Source organism: Strix aluco, chromosome 4, assembly GCF_031877795.1.
Source record: "Strix aluco isolate bStrAlu1 chromosome 4, bStrAlu1.hap1, whole genome shotgun sequence".
In the NCBI taxonomy this organism is placed as follows: Eukaryota; Metazoa; Chordata; class Aves; order Strigiformes; family Strigidae; genus Strix; species Strix aluco.
In genome coordinates, this window is record NC_133934.1 from 93976102 (window position 1) to 93998041 (window position 21940).

The 21940-nt window shown below is 38.4% G+C and overlaps 1 protein-coding gene across 2 annotated transcripts in view; it reads left to right on the forward strand.

Moving 5' to 3' along the window:
• The window catches only part of DCAF5 (DDB1 and CUL4 associated factor 5), a 74320-nt gene that overhangs the window by 13565 nt on the left and 38815 nt on the right, over nucleotides 1–21940 (forward strand). For both annotated transcript variants that reach the window (XM_074824387.1, XM_074824388.1), the window contains exons 3-5: nucleotides 2548–2584; nucleotides 4913–5052; nucleotides 9401–9530. In XM_074824387.1, coding sequence (XP_074680488.1) covers nucleotides 2548–2584; nucleotides 4913–5052; nucleotides 9401–9530 — 307 coding nt within the window. The remainder of the gene's footprint in view (nucleotides 1–2547; nucleotides 2585–4912; nucleotides 5053–9400; nucleotides 9531–21940) is intronic.

The following is a 21940-nucleotide window of genomic DNA, read 5'->3' on the forward strand; positions in this document are numbered from 1 at the left end:
GCTACTGTTTTCACAGGAAGGGCAACAGAGTGGTTTGACTGAACCTTGCCACTGCAGTTAACACCCACAATTAAAGATTTACGTCATTGATTGTGGTGGATTTTTGCTAAAATGCCAGGTTAGATGAGCTGTGACAGCTGATGCACAGACAAACTGGCCGTTCTTCCCTCTTTTTCCTCCTCCAGTTTGCATAAACAAACTGTGCCTTTGCCAGAAATTATTTCCATTGGAGGAGTCAGGAACTCTTTCAGCTGCTCCACCAAGATTCACAGAGCTCATCTGCAAGGGCTGTGAGTCTGACTCTTGGATCCCTTGTAAAGAGTCATTTTGCTGCATGGCCTAGATGTACCATCTGTTTTATCTCTGTCAGTGAAATGGGGCTAACTATATTTATTCACTCAACAATGTTCTGGGAGATTCTTAAAAGGTCTGAAAGAATTGTGGGTCCTAAGATCTATTGATCATCATCTCCCCCAGTTCTGAGTTCTATTCAAATCATGGAAGTTGGAATCTTCAAAAAAACCCTGAAAACTTAGAGTATGGAAACTAGCAAAAGGTGCACAGAACTCCATTCTGTAAATAAAGCTGCCAACGACTAATGACTTAGAATCTGATGACCTTTCCCTAAAGCAGCTCTTGATAGCAGAGGAGAAAGGATTTTCCACTTCAGTATGAATTGGATTGCATCCAAGGAATTTCAAAGCTCTTTGCTTTGAAGGAGTGCATGTGTAGCGCGCACCACATGTAACTATTACAAAAATGGAAGGCAGGAGCTGAGTGGACAGTGTTTTGCATGTAATCTCTGGAGAAAAAACTCTCTCAAGATACCAAAGAAGTTCCCATCCCTGAAGAATATTATTACCCTTCTCTGTCCACACACACACTGAGAGTAGAGCAGCATTTGAAATGAAAGAACCCCGCTTAGTAAACTGCATGGACTTTTTTTTTGCATTTAATGTTTGGTATATGAAAAGCTGAAATAAACCTCCAGGAACTGAGTTTGTTTCTGTAGAGGCCTGATGTGACAGGTACAGGGTTTAGGCCACCTTAACTGTGCTCCTCTTTGTGTGCTCTGCAGTATTTCATCCTCACAGGTGCAACTGAAGGGAATGGCAGATACTTCTTGCCTTTCTGATCATCGTAACTGCAGTTATCAAAACAAGTGAGGTTATAAATGGGAGAGTTGCGTGTACAATTACAACCCAGTTATTCTCAATGAAGAATGAACTCTCCTGTGTGAAAGTAAAACAGTGTAAGTGGGAACCCTACTGGGCTGAACAGCAGTGACATTTTCTGCAGGGATGAATCCTTACCAGAAGCAGTTTAGTTAGATTTTTGTCACCACCACCTCCTCCCACACACAAAACAGAGAGAAGCAGTGGTTATTCCACACCCCTCTCCCTCCCCCTCCTTTCGTTCTTTCCCATTTTGCAGCTTGTGATGGAAGGGAAGGTTGATCCCATGATGACTAGAGGGCTGAAGCCAGGCATCTAGAATGATTCTTGTGTTCATACTGTACGGAGAGTGAGGAGCAGGAGTGTCTGCTGGAGGGAATTTTGTCACTGTAGAAACTAGGCTACATTTTTCACTGGTGAAATACATAGGCACTGGAATAGCTTTACTACATATACTTGCCCCTTCTGAACCCCTGGCTTTGGTGTACATTAGGAAAGCTTCACAACTTGGTATCACAACTACAAAGACATACTGAGCATAAAAATATGACTTTGTGGGCTTTCTGGGTTTTTTTCTTCTGAATTAAATATAAATGTGTGTCTCCTTAAATATTTCTAAAGAGGAGGTGCCAAATTAGATAAATTAATATTCATACAGAGACTAAAAGAATACTCTGTTGCTGTAGCTTGAAAAACACTGCATGAACCAGTGGAATTACTTTGTAGCTGTGACCCTCTTAGTCTGCATGCATGTGGTTAGTTTCCATTGTATTCAATGGATGTGATCAAAGAATAGTGACATGATTGTCTGATCACTTGGTTTGGTTTTTGTTAATACAAAAGAAATTACACTGGCTGTCACGTTTGTGCCTTCTCAATGGTTGCAAAACCCTGAATGCTGATGGTGTGAACTGGCAGCATTTGAGCTGGGAGCCCTATGTGTTTTGCTTATGGCATCTCTTTTCACCTTCCATTATCATTTTATGGAGCATCCTCTGAGCAGGAAGAAGGGTGTATTCGCATGAGAGTTAAAGGTATTCTGCTGCTTCATATAATATTCTTCTCTTTACTGCAGATATCCCAAAACTTGAGCTCAAACTGAACAAAGAACGATCAGTAACACCGTTAAGTAGTTATTTGTTGAGCAGTAGCAGATGAAATGGATTGGTGCATTTGATCATGACTGGAAATGTCACATGGAGCCTTTCACATAACTGAGCAGAGGGCTGACCGCTTGGCAACTGAACTTGTCTTCTCTCTGCTTCAGTTTTGTTTTTGAAATAGAAAATTTAAAAAAAAAAATTTTTTTTCCACTATAATGCTTTTTTAATCACTGGAACATGATATTAAGTGTTTATATTTCTCTTTATAGGCAATGATGAGCAAGTTATACTCCATGATGTTGAAAGGTAAATACACAGTTTGTGTTTCCACTGCTTCAAGAGCTCCCTTAATGTCAACTACACTAGAAGCACTTTTTGGTTTAAATTACTGGTCTGGGAGAAGAGCACAGTGTTTTAATCCTGAAACATGCTTTTTATTTATCTAAATTCATATCTAGAATGAAGTATTCCCCATCATCCCATTTTTTTTTTTCAGCACTGCATCGTTTTGACCTTGGGAAAGAGAATGGTTATTAAATACATATGCTCTCCTGCAGGCAGCATAGTAGGTTCTAAGTAGATTCAGAGCCAGATTATTCTGGCACAAATACAAGTATTGTGGCACATACGGGCTTTTTGGTTTGTTTTTCAAAACACTCACCTGACTTGTATTTAAGAAAACTAGTGCTTGGCCTACCTAACTACCTTTTAAAACTTTGGATGCAGCTGCCCAATTCTCCTCACTAATGTGAAACATATTTATTTTGATACTTTTTTACCAAAACTGCAAAACAGTTGGGAATTAGGCTTTGTTGTGCTACATCAAGATTAGGCTGTTAGTCAAAATATAAATAATACTGTAGTGATAATGTATTAGATTGGAGTTCTCAAGATACCATGTCTTTTGAGCTTACTGCTTTTCAAGCAAAAAAAACTATGAAGTTAAAATTTTGGTCTGTACTAGTAACTTCTACAGATTTAAGCAATAACCTTTTAAATAATATGAACTCAAGAAAATCAAGTATAAAGAAAAAGCAGGAAGAGATATATGTAAGAACAGAGAAATATAAAACCTTAAATCTTTTTGAGTTGCCTGAATCCTGGTTAACATAGTTTGGACATATTCCTTGCTAGGTTTGTCCAAAGCCTTTTTCATTGAACTGATTAGTGTACATCTGCCTTCCATCATACCTTATATTTACTTCTTGTATAAGTCTTATACAAGAGCTGGGAAAAAGTAACTTTGTCTTATAATTCTTTCTCAGGAATATTATGTTGTTTGGTGTTTGGGTTTTTTTGTTTTGATTTTACTTTTTGGGTTTTGGGGGTATGTGAGTTTTGTGCATTTTTGTTTGGTTTGGGGAGGGTTTTTTTTATTTGGTGTTTTGGTTTTGTTGTTGGTTTTTTAATTAAATGTGTAAATGTCACAATTTTAGATGCTGGTGTTTATTGTGTTCTGAAATCTTTGTCCTTGACAGTTCTCTGTATAACACGTTTTTTCCTGCTATGTCTTGCTTAGATGTTTTAAGAAGTCTTTTTGATATGTCTGTATTTTTAATGTGCTTTTGTTATCAGAGGTTTTTTTAAGTATGCTAAGTCCAGTTGTAATGCATATAGCATTCATTCCTGTAAGGCTATTTGTGTGAACTTCTGAAAGAAACCTTACTAGTCGGGCACACTGAATTCTGATTGGTTTCTGTAGAAAGTTACTCTGTCTTCTTGAATGATGACATTTGGTGTATCAACTGCTTTGTCATACTTTTAAATGGCTTTTTCTGTTACTGATTTTTTGGCCTTTCTGTCACTAAGAACATCAATTGCCATGTGAACAAAACACTGATTTTACATGGGATCTCTTTGGTGGAGTTTCCATGAGGTATAGGGATTGTATACAACGTGTATTCTCTAAAGAAATAAAGGGGTTTTGCCAAAGAAATAAAATAACCCCAGAATCTTCTGTCTTAATGTTTTAACTCTTGTCTCTCCATGCCACTATTTCCTCCTTTTAAAATGATCTGAAAAGTTAGGAAAAGAACAGAGAAGGGACTTTTTTATAGTTGTGAAATGGCTGAAACTAGGTACTTTCAGGGGACTTATTTTGTTCTTTTTTGCTGCTTTTCCTACATGGAAAAAATATAGGTCTGGTCTATCCTGGAGAACCAAGAAAACTTACTAAACAAGCCAGCTGGAAAGTTGCTCTTTTGTGAGCTTCAACTGAACTTTTGGACAAAACAGAAGCCTGTATTAAAGAATGAACTTCTGCCTTGTTTTCCTTTTTACATTAAGTAGTAAAAATACAGTCCACAGGTCCCAAGACCTCTCTCCCTTTCCCATTAGCTCCTCCCAAGCTTAATCTAATACAACATGATTTCTATAGCATCTTGCAGTATCTGAAGTTTTTAATGTGTGGGTTTTGGCCTGAGGGTTTTTTTTTCCTCTTATCATGATGTCTTGGTCACTCTACAGGGGCTTTTTCTTTGTTTTTTTACTCTGATTAAATACAAGGGTGGTCTTACGATGTTACATAAACCTTGTCACTAAGTATTACTAGGTAGATAAAGCTGTAAATACTTTGCTTTCTTAAACAACAGCAAAAGAAGAAGGAATTATAATATTGTATGTCTCTTTTTCCAGCACTCAGACCTTGGACGTATTTGCCCATGAAGATGCAGTGTACGGCCTTTCAGTGAGCCCAGTAAATGACAACATCTTTGCCAGTTCCTCAGATGATGGCCGTGTACTTATTTGGGACATTCGAGAGTCTTCCCATGGAGGTGAGATCTCTACATGGAAAGGATCATTGATTTAGGAAGAATTTGGGCAAAGCAGGGAGGGGAAAAGTTATGTTTGTCTGGGAAAATCAAACAGGGTGTGTTGGAGAAGGGTGAAAGTGAGGCATAATTCTTGTGGCTGGTGATAGGTACACCCTGGTCTTTACAATTAAGTGTTACTGTCTTAACTGACTTCCTGGGGTACCAGGATATAGTGCAGGCTAGTGTAGAGCTTGGTACGAAGAGGTTTTAACTTGAGTGAAGAAGCAGTGAAGGACATGTTTCTTCAATAAAAATGTTTTGCTAAACTTGAAATCCATTAGGAAGGTGGATTTTTTTGGGGGGGGGGTTGTCTATAACCTGGGTTTTAAAAGCTGTTATTTTTATTTGAATGATTTTCCAAAGCTATTTATATACTTCCCTGTGACACTGAGAATTGTTCTTATGCATAATGTTTTCTGGTTGTCTGGAAACTTAGAGCCCTTAAGTGGTAACAGGGAGGTTGAATTATTACTTCAATCTTTGTTTTTTAAAACAGAACTGAATACTGGTGATTTGTGTAACAAACCTGCAGCTTCTCAAAACACTGCAATCTGTGTTTCTACAGCTGCAGTTTTAAGGTTGAAGAATCTCAGTTTAGAACTGTAGTTGCGTAACTTTGGAGAGGAATACTTCAGTATATGAATACTTAAGTAATACTTCAGTAAATGAAGTTGTGAGTTTACCCCGTCGTAAAGAACACAAAGCTGAGAATTTAAAACTGAGCAGTCTGCAGGAGTACAGAATCTGGTTCCCTTCCTTCATAGCTAAAATAAACTTTGATCTTTTTTGTAAGCTGTTTAAATGCAATTGCCTTAACTCATAGTTTCTACTGATCTTACAGGAAAGTTGTTTATGGCACTGAAATCTAGCTTATGTATTTTGTGGCAATTTGTACACGTTTGTTGTTAGGTCAAAGTTGCTGTTTAACGGAATTAGCTTTTTCCATACCTAGTGAATTTGATAACTCTTCTAGACTGTGATTGTGTCCCTTCTTGACTATGAAATTAAAGGTGAAACAAGACATACTTTATAGTCTCATAGGAGTCTTTTAGAGCTGCTAGTATCATAAGAGCTTTATTGAATGTTAGTATCCAGAATTAGATCTGTCTTTATAAGCCCCACCAAAATACTCAGGGTGGATTGCTTATTGATGCCCTCCCTGCCCTAGGTGTGTTGCCTTCGTATAAATAAAAATTAAATATACTAGCACTGCATTCAATTTTCAATAGTGTGATTCATACAGTGAATTCTGATTGTCTTGTGCAGTTGTGATACCCCTTATCTCTTTCCCATCTGATAATTTTATTAAATGTTCTGAAAAATTATGTACACACTCAGTATATGCATATCACAGTCTTTAATAAAAATATCTATAATGTCTCTTCTCTGTCTATGAGGATCTCATTAATAACCTTCCTCTTGCTCAGAAGTTCTTTACTAGCACAGTGAACTGTTGTCTTCCCTTCAGCCAGTTTCCTACCCCATGCAACTCCCTTTGCTAATCCCAACTGCCTGTAGCTAAACTTGTACTATACCACGTGTGAATTTAGTCCTCATTAGGTCTACCACTTTTCCCCTGTATAAAAGATCAGTTACTTCATCAAAGAAAGAGATCAAATTAGTCTGATGTGACTAATTTACCTTTGGTAAATCCAAGTGTCACTTCATCCCTATTTTTCTGTTTTCATAATATCCAAGCGATGAGACCAGACATTGAATATGGCCTCCAAATTAGAAATGGTGAAATGCTCCTTTACTGCCTTCTCCTGAACTCCACACCATGAAGATCTGTCTGTGTTAGGGGAACTACCTGATGCTGACAGTGGATGCCAACAGTCAGTAGGACTGGATGCTTAAATGCATCTGTATGAAGGTGCTCAGTATCATAAGCTAATGTCCAATCTGATTTGAGTTTCTGAAATTGTATGAAATGAGGTTTGTCCTTCTTGTAGTTGAACCTTGTAACTGCTTTTACTGTTGCTGAGACTTTGAATGAGAAGGCTGCACCAGTGAAAAGGGAGTGAAGAAGTGTTGGCTGTGGTACATTTGGGGCTTTTTTGGAGTAGTGTCTTAGGTTGTCTGAATTTTAAATAAAGGGCTTTTGCATGCTTATATAGGAGTCCTCAGTCAGCTTTTATATGTGAGCCCTGCTGAAGTTTACTGCAATATAATGCTTGTCACCGAAAATACCTTGTCTGCAACGGTATTTTCACAGGAATATGTACTATGCCTGCTAGCATGAGTATGGTTAGTTACACTGAGTGGTCAGCTCATTAAAATCTTGCAAATAACCTCCTAGTTTAAAATACTGCAGTAAAAGAAGCTGGAAAAGAGTTTCATTCCCCTTTTGTTTCTCACTGTCTTGCACTGCTGAGTGATTTATGCAGTAATTTTTATAAACCCACTTTTAATTTGTCTTAGAGATGGTGTTGAGCTTCTCCCTTGAGAAATATTTTCATGCTCCAGTGTATAAGAGCTACAATTGTGAAGGAGCATAAAGAACAATAAAAAAGTAATCCCCCTACTTTTCATTAAAGTGTCTTAGTGCCTCATTAGTTTAGCTCCTGTAATCTCTCTGACAGGCTGAAAGGCAACTTTTGATATCTTAGAAGAAAACTGGTATCAGGCCATGCTATTGATAATAAAGGTGTGAAGGAAAACACCAGTAATTAGTGACAATGATTTGACTAAACAAACGTACACAAATTTAAAGTTTACTTTAAAAACAACTCCTTTATTTGGCAGTCTGATGATGTTTGTCATTCCACTCAGCTAATGCAGGGCATTGCTTCTCAGTGGGGGCTGCCATTTTAATAGCACAGCCTTTTATGTCCCAGCAGGGATCTGATTGGATGATGGAAACGTAGAAGGTCAGTTCTGGTGTTAAACCTTATTTGGAGCTGCCAGCAGGCCAACAGCGATCTCTAAAGCCTTTGGGCAGGCTGGCAGAACAAAAGTTTGCGACTGTTCTTCCCTTTACCTTTGCCTCCTATGATAATTAATAGCACTGGGGAGCTTCAGCCGTGGTCAGAGACCTTTGTTTTGATCACTGCTAAGTGAATGCTAAAAAGGGAAGTCCCTGTGCCAAAAAGCTTGTAATAGAGCATAAGAGGAGGATACAGATGGGGCAGGACAAATCAATGTTAATTCTGTCTCAGTTGCTTGATGGACAGTAGTTGCAGGAGGTATTGGGAATTTGGGAGGGTTGTCTGTTTAACCATGTTTTAGATGTCTTAATGAGGGATACGAGGAAGGAAAATGAAGTACCTTTGGAGGTGCTTGTGGGGCTAAAGGTGCCTGCACACAGTGGCTCAAAGAAGGGCAGTAACAGATCCTCCCAGGCACATGAGCACCACTGGTTGCATCAAAGCAAACAGTGAATGGAAAAGTCTGGCATAATCCCTGGCTCGGAATAGGCATTGACTCTGGTTTCTTAGTTGAGTGAAAGAGTGGCAGCATGTCACAAAAGATACACACAACAAAGAGAATTAGATTGTGCCTAAAGCCATAAAGCTAGCAGAAAGATACAGAGAAGGATGACAGAGTCAAGGCTTTTCCCCACTCTTCATGGAGACAGCATTTTGATGGAATGAATAGGGCAGAGTAGCAGGCCAAACAGTATTGTTACACTAACCAAGATGAGAGGGAGAGAGTCTGGAGGAGCATGTTTTTAACTCTGTGTGTGAACAGCAGAAGCCAACTGTTAAACTTTTTTATACAAGAGGAACACCCTTCTTGTCTACTTGTACAGCTGCTTGTACAGCACTTAAGAGGTGGCAGGCCTCTTTTCCTCAGGGTTGGCAGCTTGCTTTGAACTGAATTCCGTACAATCTTATTTCACTTTTTGTAATGTTATTCTCCCATATAAGCAATTGATGCTACATCTATAGTTTGGGTGACCATCGATAGCTGTGAATGCTTCCAGGAATATGTTAGGAAGCTTTCAGAATACCCCCCTTGTATAGTCTTTATTAGATGACCATTTTGTCATGAACCTTAAGAAGATTCAAATACTTGATCTTCGAGTGACTAGTTTTTAACTCTGATAACCTTTCATAAGCAAAATGGCATCTTGAAATCCAGTATATGTCCTTTTCCATAATTAGACAAAGTTAATGTACATGTGGGTGAATTTTAAACCTCAGCTTCTATGTTGCTTTGGATGTATCAGTTTGAGAAATGGTTTGAATGTGTCTCCATATCTTCAGATCTTGTTATGCTGTTTCCGTATTAAGCTGCCAAACTCATTGCATCAAACAGTTGTATGGATCGTTTGTTCTTATGTCTGAAATCTCAACTTTTTCAACAGACCCCTTCTGCTTGGCACACTACCCATCAGCCTTTCACAGTGTGATGTTTAATCCAGTAGAACCCAGATTACTGGCTACTGCCAACTCTAAGGAAGGTGTGGGACTCTGGGATATTCGTAAACCTCAGAGGTATGATCTGGCTGTCCTTGTCTTGTGTTGTGTTATTTCTTTCCCTTGAGAGGTGATGGCATGCCACTCTTTTTTTTTTTTTTTTTTTTAATTAAAGTCAGAACGTGTGATGGTAAGAAAAGATGCAGAACAAAGTTAACAGCAATGTTAGTGATGCTGAATTAAATTATTTTGCATGATTAACATTCTTCTTTATACATACGGTATAATTTGATTTAAAATGGGGCTAGATCTTCAATGTTAAGGTAAGTGATTTTTTGTTTTTAGAAGCCTGCCAGGTCTCACCACTGCAGATTAACTCAGATTGTTGTGTCAGGTTCTCATCATTATATTTAGCACTAGCTTGCTAATACTGGAAGCTTACAGTTTGTTTTTTCTACCCAGCTCAGTTTTCAGTGGCTGATCAGAGATTGTGGTCAAGGCAGCTTTTTATTCAGCACTTAAGAGTTTTATATGACTTCCTGGATAATATAGGCACCTGGATAATCAGTTTGGCTACATAGCGTGCTCCCAGATTTGCATAGGATTTTAAACAAATGGAGAGCCTAAGTTTGCAGCATGAGGTGTGGTTAGACTGGGTATTAAAGTGGACCTATGCAATGTCTGATACCAGTTTGGCGTGCATGAGAGATTAAGCTTCTGTTGAAGTCTTTTTCAGTCTTTCAGATTTTGAAAGTATTTTCCTTTTTTTTTATCATAATAATCAGAAAAAACATTTGAGCGCCTCAAATAAATGTTTCTCCCCCCCTTTTATGTTTACATGTTTCCAGTTACAAGTGTAATCATAGAAAGCATAATTTCAAAAAAGTGAAAAGAGGTAGTACTTGTTTTACATTGCAGTAGCCTCAGCTATTTAAAATCTTCATTAGTATACACTTGACTCTCACCTTATTGGTGAATTTCTTGGCATATCTAGAAGTGCATATCACTAAAAATTCTTCTTGGGTTTGTACTGTACAGACAAAAAACAATTTCATATGAAGTTAATTATAACAGGCTTAAAAAAATTCTAAAATGTTTAGACATCCATTACAATAGCAACCAAATTATGGTTTCAGGAGGGTTTACTATTCTTAAATTGTAAACATTAATGGTTTGAATTGATTTTTATTTTTAATCTTGAATGATAATTTGCTTCTCTGATGCTGGTGACTAGAGCTTGCTCATGTTTGTAAAGTTTGCTAGAGCCCTTGTTGGCAGCTCTTGTACGGTCTGCTATTAAATTTAGGTTTGATAAAATTCAACTGGAAGGGAGTTAGGAAGTTGCCTAAGCTATCTTCTCGTATCCCTGTCAAACTCTTTATGTCTAGGTCTTAGTAAGTAACTTTCTAACATCAAACAGACTTCAGCTTCAAACTGAATAGGAGAGAAATATGAGATGTTAGGGTTATTTTGCTCTTACAAACATGGTTTTTTTTCTGTAAAATTTCTGTCATTTTAACTTCAGTTCATGCCTGGTATTTTCATTGCGAACTAATATGAACAAAGTTGGCTTCCTCTTGCCAAGCCAGCTGGTCTCATACTGGTTTTACAGGATTCTTTATTTTTCAGCTTCTACCTCAGTTTTGTGATTAAAGAACTCCTGCAGATTGCATTGATCTTGTTTTCAAAAGGGAGTTACACCAAAAACATTTCTCTCTTCAGACATTTATTCCGAGTGTGAATATAAAAGGAATGATGTTGGTAGAGTGGTACAGCTTGTATCAACAGAAATTCTATATGGATGCAAAATTTAGATGAAGTCTTTCACTTGGGTAGCAAAATGAAATGGGATCACCCCATGTAGTTGGAAAGGTTGTACAAGGCTAACAGGAATGGAGAGAGGAAGTGTCTAAAGAAGGGCGATGAAGGGTCTAGAGCACAAGTCTTATGAGGAGCAGCTGAGGGAACTGAGGTGGTTTAGCCTGGAGTAAAGGAGGCTGAGGGGAGACCTTATCGCTCTCTACAACTACCAGAAACGAGCTTGTAGCGAGGGGGGTGTCAGTCTCTTCTCCCAAGTAACAAGCAATAGGATGAGAGGAAAACAGCCTCCAATTGTGCCAGGAGAAGTTCAGATTGGATATTAGGAAAAATTTCTTCACAGAAAGGGTTGTCAAGCATTGAAACAGGCTGCCCAGGGAAGTGGTTGAGTCACCATCCCCAGAGCTATTTAAAAGACACGTAGATGTGGTGCTTAAGGACATGATTTAGTGATGGACTTGGCAGTGTTAGGTTAATGGTTGGACTTGATGATCTTAAAGGTTTTTTTCAACCTAAACAATTCTATGATTCTATTCTAAGTATCACTAAGGATATAAGCACTGACTGATGCAGCCACTACATGGTTTGCTTCATAACTGGAGACTGCTCTAGGGAATCCTGCCACTGTTCCCCTGCAAAATCCAGAAAGCAAATGAAAAGCCTGGAATTCCAAGGACTAGCTGTTCATGGCCAATAGCAGTACTGTAGCTAGCAATACCTTCACATAACATGTATTACAGCCAACAGCCCTGGTACAGTAATACTCTTTACAGAAGGTGAGGTTTGATAAGCCCACAGGATTCAGCTGGCCTTCACTCATTTGAAGGGTATCAGGCTTAATGCTGAATTTCAGGTTTTAATCAGCAGAGGCTCCTCAGGTGAGGTATACTTGTTCTTTACCTTTGTTCAGCTTAATTATGCACTGTCAGAAAAGGGGTGATTTGCTATTAACTTCTAAACTTGTATGGGAGTCAATGGAATATGGCTAACTGTGCAGCTTTAAATAGATCTGAATTTTCAAAATCTTGAATGGAGTAATGATATCCTACTAGGTTAGAGAATTCAGATATGGATTCCAGTGCTTGTCAGAAACAAATGAACTGCATCTACTTATTTATCCGGAAAAATCTGATAAGGATTTTTACACCAGAGTATTTTCCTCCAAAATACACAGCTCTTCTCCAATTGGGTTATAGGAGAATTTGTCTTCTAGCTTGCTGTTACATGCCTCTGGCCAGGAGAGCTGGTTTTATCTGCTTCTTTAATTAGGCAACACTAAATGCCTATACAAATTAAAAATAGAATATTTTTAGGATTAGAAAAAAAGTCCTGCTTGTGAGGAGATTTTATTCATATACTGTGAAATTGGTTAACTTTCTGATGGGAAACTGGGAGTGCTTTATGCTTGGCTACTACAGTGAGGAAGGTAATTGAAAAGCCAGCATTTCTTGGCGTGCATGGGGAAATTTAGAGACAGTTGCACAGCTCTGAATTGTGAAAAGTTTAGCTCACTTCAAATAGTCATAATTTGATTAGTCTTGCTGACTGAGTCAGGATACAGAGGCGAATTCATTTTGCTTTTTCCCAAAGTTCATTCACAGCTTGATATCTGTTTTGTCTCAGATTTAGTGCAGCAGTTGAGATTCCCCCCTTCTCCCTCAGTATACTGTTAAGATCTGGATGTGGTGGGTTGGCTCCTCAAAAATAGCATATGAAGCACTGTTAAAATAGAACTAATGTAAGTCCAGCATGAAAAGAAGTCGAGTAGCGATTCTGGAAATCTTATCTTCCTATTTTTAGAACGTGTGAGTATTGCCATTCTTTCAGGTGGACGTTGAACTGAAGTCAACTGTATTGTTTCTTTTTTAAAAACAGTGCATTGAAGAGCTTAAATGTGGTCGTTTAATGAGGCTGTTGTAAGGCACTCACACCACTAGATGGGGTCTGGAAGCTGTGCCTTTTTTAAGAAAATCAAAAAAGGCAAGTCTGTGCATCTTAAACTGTTTACAGTAAAATATGTATTGCAAATATGTATTGTTACAGAATTGATAGGGGCAACTCAGCAAATAAGTTTACATATATATTTCAAGCAACGACTATAACTAGCTATTTTTAGGTACTCAAGTTCTCCCTTCTCTCCCTTTTCCATGTAGCCAGCCCCATGTCCATGTCCTCCTTTTTACTGAAATCAAAAGGCTGCTTTTTTCCTGAAGAAAATATGATAATTATCCCCCTAATTCTTTCTTTTCCTGTGTTTCCCCCTCCCTCCCATTATATCTACTAATCTGGAAGTTTTTGAGATCAGAATGATTATTGGCCTGTCCTGTTAATGACCACCATGTACTTTTAAACTGGTTTTCATACTAAGGCTGTTCACAAAAGTGTTTTCTGCTTGTGACAGGAGTGTTGAGCCAGTGCTTTTTACACAGTGGGATTCATTTGCATGTCCAGTTCAAGGGTTAAAATGCTAAGTCTTCGGTCAGTATCAGAAGCAAGTGTCTCAGGGAATTTTTATGAGCCTGGGTGGGCTTATCCAAAAGCTCCCAGGCTCTCATTCCTGCTGTGTCCGTTGCACTAATTCCAGTTTTTTAGCCAACTCATCATGCTTAGAAGTTAGAAAACTAACATGGAAAAGCTTTGTAGCTTTCTTATGGACCAGCAAGTTGAACTAGATTCAGGGAGGGCCCAGTCAACAGCATGGATGATGGAGAAGAGAGAGGGAGACCTGCAAGTTTGAGAACACAAGATAAGAAGGAAGCAAGACCTTCCTCATTTGAGGAGCAGTGAACTATTAGATGTGTTCAGCTGTTTGTGGCATTACTATTTTAGTTGCTTCAGTTTCTTTTGCTACACTAACCTTTCCCTTTTTTGTCTCATCAGCATGTTCCTTACAAGCATTCCTGGTGGCTTTTTACAAAGTAGAAGTGAAACATAACTAAAGTTGGGGCTGATTTACCTTCCAAGGAAGGCTGCCTGTTTCATGAGAATAAGTAATAAGTAGGGAGTGTTTCTGCTTGACATGGCTTTTTATGTTCCTGCAGTACAACATAGTGTTCCAGGACACCAGTCTTGAGTGGTGAGTTCTGGGAACACTTTCGTCCCCTGAACTCAAGTACTGGATTCAAACTCTGAGTGAGGAGAAATGCTTACATGTGATAAACCTTTTAAAGACAAAGTTCAGGAGGTCTGTGGTGTCTGCGCAGTTACAAGTCAATGTACTCAAAGTCAAACGATGAGTTAAAAAATCCTTGACCACCAGGGCAAATCTGGTATCCCACGGTGACTGTAAACTTTATGGCATATTTTAAAAGCTAACTTGATCATACAAGTCATAATAAGCCCAAGTTAAAGGTGTGTCCATTTCAGTGTTTTTCATCAATGCTTTACAGACAATGCCAAAGAGGAGCATTAATTCAACTTTGATTTCTTTCTTTGTCTTGGCTGAGGAGTGACTGCAGTTCAGAGCCTTTTTAAGCAAACTTTTTTAGCTTCCATTAAATTAATATTTGTGTCTCAAAAAATACCAATCAAGAAGGCTCTCTTAATGGACTTCAAACTAACATCAAATTTGCCTTCTGCACTGAGAATTCAGAGGAAGCACACTCCCAAGGCTGTGGATGAAGAATACCTGTTGTAGGACATCAGTGAATCACCTAGTGATTAGCTCATAAACAGTCAGAAAAATAGAGATGGAAATTTATTCCCTGTAATAAACTAGTTAGATTCAGGGGGATCTTGTGAGAGGACTCTTCTTTGCATATTTATGAATGTCAGGATATATTGAACTTTTCGGATGTGGCTATTCTGTGCTGCTGGTTTCCAACTGACAGAACGTTCTCTGAAGTCTTGGACAAAGCTTTTTCTGCCAGGTGCTAATTACTAGGTGTTCAGCTGGTGCTGCGAGAAAACAGAGTCCAACTCTTAAACAATGTACTGAATGCATAACTTCTGGTTGAAACCTACTGGAAATCACAGGTACTCAGTACTTCTGAAAATCCCGTTCTTGGCTCCTGATTGCCTTGTAGTTTCACTTGATTCATTTAATTCACAGCCTTTTAAAGACCTGATGAGTATTACTGTCTTGTTTCTGGATTAGTGGTCTCTGACTGCAAGAGGAAAACACCGTATGTACTACTTTTTTCTACGGAGGGGTATGGAGAATCTCTGTACTCACGGTAATCTAAGGATCTAGAAGTCTTGCAGGTGGTTCATGTTAGATTGACATGCTGACATGTAGTTGGAAAAGCTGGGTTTCAGGTTCACAAGTCCTTTGTCAGTTTTGAAATAAAAGTGGTAGCTGTCAGAACTACAGGAAATTTGAGAACAGTTCTTCGGAGTTTAGTTAGATGAGTGTCAAATAGACCATCTTTGCAAGAGAGAGCTAAGTATTATCTCTGAATAGAGGCATGGTTTATTTTGTTGGAGATTTTTTTTGTTGATGGGTGGGAGTGCAAGGGAAAGGGAGGAAAGGAAGATAAGTATTTGCAGCTCTGTCTGTACCACAGATGATATTTATAGCCTGTTGCATAGAGAGGCCTTTAGAAAACCTGTGTGGTGATGTGGAAGGTATTCTAAGGTCATAAAACTATCATCATAACTGGGTCCAAGTCCATAGATTTAGGTCTCCAGTGGTTGCCAGTTCTAGTTTCCAGGCTCATAACTTCAAGGTATTTGATCCTTAAAAAATATACCAGAAGAACAGAGACAGCAGTTATTTTCTAAGAAATGCATGTGCTGAGTTTTATCCTCCTAGCTTACCTTCCTGAGCTCACTCTAAAAAGTAGCTGTTGCCTAGTTTTACCTGTGTGTTACTAAGAGGTCTGGTATGGTGGATGAAATATTGAGCTTCTGGAAGTGCAAGTGTGGGATCCAGTATTGTTGATTGTGTTGCAGGGGATATTAATCAAGGAGGTAACCACAGAGTTTGCTTCTGACAGTTAGTGAGGTTCAGGGCTCTTTAGAGGCTAGAACTGGTGGAATGGAAATTTTTTCAAAGTAGCATCTTTGGTTGTAATTGATTTTTTCCTTGCAGGTTTTTAATAAGATGTTAAATGATGGCTACAGGAGTGGGATGGCAGGAATAGTATGTGGAGACTTAAGGTTTTTCTTTGGCTGTTTTGCATTTTGACCCTGCATATAAAGGAAAGAAGCTTGTGATTCTAATCTTCTAATGTGTGTGCTCTGGAATTGCCAAAGCCCCTGCAGATTCAGGAGTCCTCTACATCATTGAATCAGCAACTACCTGTTCAAATTGTTTCAGTGCGGTAGGAGTGTGATGCATGTTTCTGTTTGGAGACCTCTGTCTGTCCTGCTCTGAGAAGAGCCCTGTATTAATGAGTGCAGGAAAAATGTGTGTATTTTGGCAACCACTTTTTCACTGTCTAACTGACCAGTTAATTTCTTTCCCTTCCCAGTTGAACCATTTGTTGTGAATTTAGACTAACTATATGCTACTTAATTAATTTAGCTGGTTTACAGTATAACAAATTTTAAGAACTATTTAGACACTCACCAGTATGGGTCAACCACACCACCTCAAATAGTTCAAATAACTATTTGTCTTCTCTAGCAGTTCAGGAAATGCAACTCATCCCACACATGTACCATCTGTTTTGCTTCTGTGCTACTGAGGCAGCTCAACTGATCTGTCTTTGAAGCTCTCCTGACAGGTTCAACTTGCTATATTTGCCCCAAACAACACAGAACCTAAACCTAGATATTTTTCCCCCTATTTGTTTTCTGTTATTTCTTTAAAATTCCTTTTAATGTCATAGTGAGTTGATTGTTGCTTAATTTCATAGGGGTTGAATTATTTTCTGGAAATCTTTAGAATGTGTTGAAGGACTTTTGAATGGTAATGGTATCTGTGGGAATGGTGGGTTTGGGGAATTTTTTGGCTTTGTTTTCCTCGTTGTAAACATACGTAAATCTCCAAACTGCCATAGGTTTAGCCAAAACCAAATGACTTCTTTAGTGTTAGAAACACCTAAGGTATTCTCCAAAGGCCACTGCAGAAAAAAGGGAGTACTTGCAAATAAGCCTTTTTGACTTCAGGCGAGAGGTGGTGCCAATCATTAAGACTTTAGTCATGCTGATGGCTTAAGTTGTATTTCTGCTGGCCTGCAAATGGAGTCCTTTTTTGTGGTTGCCAGAGTCAGCCAGTTGATGATTCTTTTTAATTTTTTTCTTCCTTTTAAAGACAGAAGAGCTGTGCTAAAGTTGAAAAAGATGTAAATCAGTGAATTTATTGCTAGATTTTTTTTTTACTCTGAAGCAAGTGATTTTTTTTCTTTTGCTCGTGTGAGCACCAACTAATAGTCTAGAAATACTTAAGTAAGTGTGCAAGTCTGCCAAATATTGCCTGGTATTCAAGTGTGTGAAGGAGGTGCTATAGTCTCTTTTTCTCACTTTTATATCTTGTCCTTATTGTGGAATTAACTAGGACAGTACGATAGGAAGGGCCCTCTCACTTAGTTTCTGGTGTAGGTATATGCATTCCTTATCTCATTTGCAGTCCTGCTTTATGGCTGACCTTGTCAGCCCCGCTAGGGATAGAGAGTTTAGCTTAGCTTTTTCTGCGGTTAGACTTGTATCCTTCCTGTAGGGGAGTGTATTCAGGTTAGTCCACTGATGTGCAGACTGAAAATCTTTGAAGGATTTTTTTCGATGACAGAATGAAAGATTTTTTTACTTTCCTCTAGCATCCCCAAATTTGATCACACAACTGAGCTTTGGAGTACTGAGGTTCAAATCGTATAATAAAAATGTGTATTGCTAGTAGTTCAGCTTTTGTTTCTTTGTTGTTCTCAGGGCTATGGTGACTTTTCTTCTGTTCAGCTTTTCCTGTCTCGATTGAGTAGTTTTCTCAAACTTTAATTGGTTAAAATCACACTACTCATTGCAGATAGTAAGCCCTCCGTTGTATGCATGGGGATTTTCTGATTTGAAGATTAAACTTTTTCACACCTACCAGCATCCCCACACTAGCCCTGGTTTGCTTCTGGCCAGGCACTTTAAACTAGGTACTGTCCCTTTGCTCCGTGGCACCCAGCTTGCTCCCAGAAGTGGCGAGCAGGTTTATAATTTTCAAGAATATAAGTGTCTTCATGCAGTAAACAAGAAGTCAGGAAACCTGGTTTTGTTTCACAGTGTTGGGTAGGTTAGTTGATTGACCTCTATTGCCCTCAGTTTTTCCTCTATCAAGGAGTGGGAATACTGCCTATTTCAAAAGCCTCATGATGCTTTATCTTTTTGTTAGCTTTGAAATTCTCTAACACACAGGTCTTTTTAGAGTAAGAATTTAAAGTGCAAAGTATTGTCCTTACGATGCAAATTAAAAAAGTATAAAATAGTAATCTGTTTTTCAAAAGAAGCTATGATTTAATGGGGTTTTGTAGCCTGCTTTCTTAAGGAAATATATCTGTGATCATATAAGCCTTGCCCTAATCACCTTTATGCCTCATTTCAATGAGTAGAGAATTAAAATGAGGAAAGGAATTAAGAGATACAATTTTTTTGTTTAAAAAAAGAAAATAAAATTAAAACAACAAACTTTTGACAATACAAGGGAGAGATCTTCTTAGTGCGTTTACTGGGAGAACATCTGAAATGTTAGTTCAGCCCTATTGTAAACAGTCCATGAGAAGTTGTGGTGGAACCAACTTGATGAGACCAAAGTTGTGTATGCAGTTGCATTCAGCTTTACATGATAATTTGTATTCATCTTGTACCTATTGGAGGCAGAAGCTTTACTCATACAAGACTGGACTGTGCTTCTGCAGGAGCATCTTGGATCTTGCCACTTTTCCCATCAAAAGAAAGGCCTACTTCCTTGTTGCTGCTCTTTTTTAATTTCAGCTTTTGTAGCTTTGGTAAATAAAAATTCATGCAGCTTTGCTAGAGAAAAGAAGGGGGGTGAGTGTATATATATTATTGGATGAGAGAACAAATCTGTGGGTGATGTTACTCAGCTTTCCTAATGCAATACAAGAATTGCAGCACAGAAACGTGTGTAGGGAAAAATGCTTTGTTAGGACTGCAGTATTGACACATGACTGCTTTTGCATAGACACTAAGGTGTGAAAATGGATTTACTCTTCAGGAAGAATTACTGACTTTTACACTCAGACTTCAGTGTGTGCTTCATTTTGGAAACAGCTCTTGTTCCTTCATTTGGCCTAAAGGTCATCTTCCCATGCCATGTCTGGCTGTATTTGCATCTTCTCTGTCTGGTTATCTGATGGAACCTACTCCTTTGTGTTTTGCTGGATTCAGCTGAGCAGTGTTCCATCTCACAGTCTGTACTTCATCCTACAAGGTACTATTTCGGAACAGGCTAAATAATGGGCTCTGACTGTAGAATTTAGGGATTAGGAAAGGAGGAAAATGATCAGGTGATTTAGCTAGCTTGCTTGTGTTCGTTGGACAGCTGTTCTTTACTTTGTATTTTCTATTTTCTTTTTTAATCTGCCTCAGTGGTTTTTTTTTTTCTTTTCCCGCAAAACTATTTTACTGTCTACTAGATCTTATTTATTACTTGCATTACAGTAACACCTAGATGATTCAAGCAGAGAGTGAGAATAGGGCACTCTTGTGCCTGCTGATTCTTAGATCTGTAGTGAGGGCAATCCTAGGACAGTGAGAATGTTTGGGAAAGAGGTCTCTAATAAGACCTTAGATAGAGCTGGAGGAGGATGTGAAACATTCAAACAAATAGGGCTTTTTTTGTTTGTTGTTGTCATTTGCTACTGTTTAATCACTGTAATGGCAGAGGTAAGCCTTAAGGCCTAACAGGGTAAAAGTAGTACAGAGGAGGAGGAGAGTTTAGCATACTTTATGCCTCTGCTCTTGTCATCTTCCTCAAAATACTGAAATACTGTAGTTTTTTCTTGTGAATGAAGGCAGAATAAAGGAAAACAATGATTTCTGGAGAACTGCCTGAGATCACTGATGAAGCAGTATTAGCATTCAGTGATTCAGTTTGGTCATAAGGGCCAAACCACACAACCCTTTGCTGTTACAAGGTCTGGCTGCTCTGGGTACGTAAATCTGGTGATGGTTGACGTTCTTAAGGCTGCAGATTCTGAAGTCAGTTATCAGATAAGAATCCCTCCTATTAAACAAAATATTGCCCTCATGGTTTGGAGGGAAAGGTGAAGCTTCTGTTCACCTTAGAGCTTTCCATGCATGAAAGTTTACTAATGATGGGGGATTCCTTTTTATACTAATCCTCATGTTCCTGAGCCTTAACATTAAAGAGCAGAAGGAATGACACCTTCTTGAACATGCAGAATCTTCACCCTAAATTCCCTGCTTTTCCAGTCTTGGTGTATGCAGTCGATTTTACTTGTATGTTCTTTTTGAAGGAAAGCAAAGGTTTTTAGTTTTGCAAATAATACACAGCTTTTATTTGGTTATTCTTTAAAGTCCAAGCAAATACCCCTTACTTCCTGTTAAGGATTCTGGGGGCTGTAGTTTTTGAAGAGAGTTCTTGTAAAGGTAGTGAGATAATCAGAAATAATGATGACATGATTTAGAAAAATGAGAATGCTACTGAGAAATAATAAAATCCTAAGCATGGCTTGTGTACCTTTTTAATCTTAAGACACTGATGGACTTCCTTCACATTTGTTAATGCTTCTGAATACATATAGAGAAACACCATACACTTTGACACAACTTACCTGCTTTTCAAAGAAACGATCTTGAGATTTCTGTGAGACTTGTAATCTACTTTAAAAAAACCCCAAATGTATGCATCTTAATTATCTTGCGCTTGCTTTTCTATTATTGGTTATTTTGGCTCTTTTTAAGTGTTTGAGCCAGACTAAATAAGAATTGTGTGTGTTTTTACACACACACAGAATAACTTTCTTAAAAACCCGAACCTTTCTGCAGTTTTCCAGTCCAAGATTCTGTTTGCCAAGTTTCATTCCAGTTCTTTTTGCACAGTTAGAAGTTCCTCAATTTTGTGGTTACAGAAATGCTGACAAACACAGTTGTATGCAATGGTGTGTATTAGTTACAAGCATTCAATTCATTTTTTCCTTTTAAGGTCATTCTTTCATTAAGTTAGTTTCACACACTGCTGTTTATGATATCAACACTTTCTCCCTTCCTTCCTTCCTTCTTGGGAAATGAGTGTCATTTAAGAGGGAGGACAGTGCCTGTACTGCCGTTCATTGGTGGATTTGTAGCTTATCAAGAGAAGCTATTCAATGGTTGTATTTAATGGTTCTATTTAATGCTGTTGTGCATGCTGCTTTTATTTTATTTCTACCAAGACACTGATCTTCTCTCAGTTTTAATGGCCACTGTCTGTTGCCAAGCTAACTTTTGAATAGCCTGGGTTAAGCTTATGTTACCACTCAGGCAGTCACTTTTCAAAAAAGGATGAAACAACCCCTTTGTTTAGAAAAGGGGAGAGACAAGGAGAAGGAGATGCTTGTTTCAGGTATAGACTTTTCCTGCAAATTCTGAGTGCAGTGAGACTACTTCTTCCCTCACCCCACTAGCTGCCAGTAGAAATGGATTTATTTACATTAGTGGTGCTACTCTTGGATTGAAAGCCTTCCATTGTTTAGCTGAGCTGATATTTAGTTAACACTGAGTGCTGCCTGTGTGCAGCATATCCAGCTACGGAAATGACCATATTGTACATAACTGTCCAT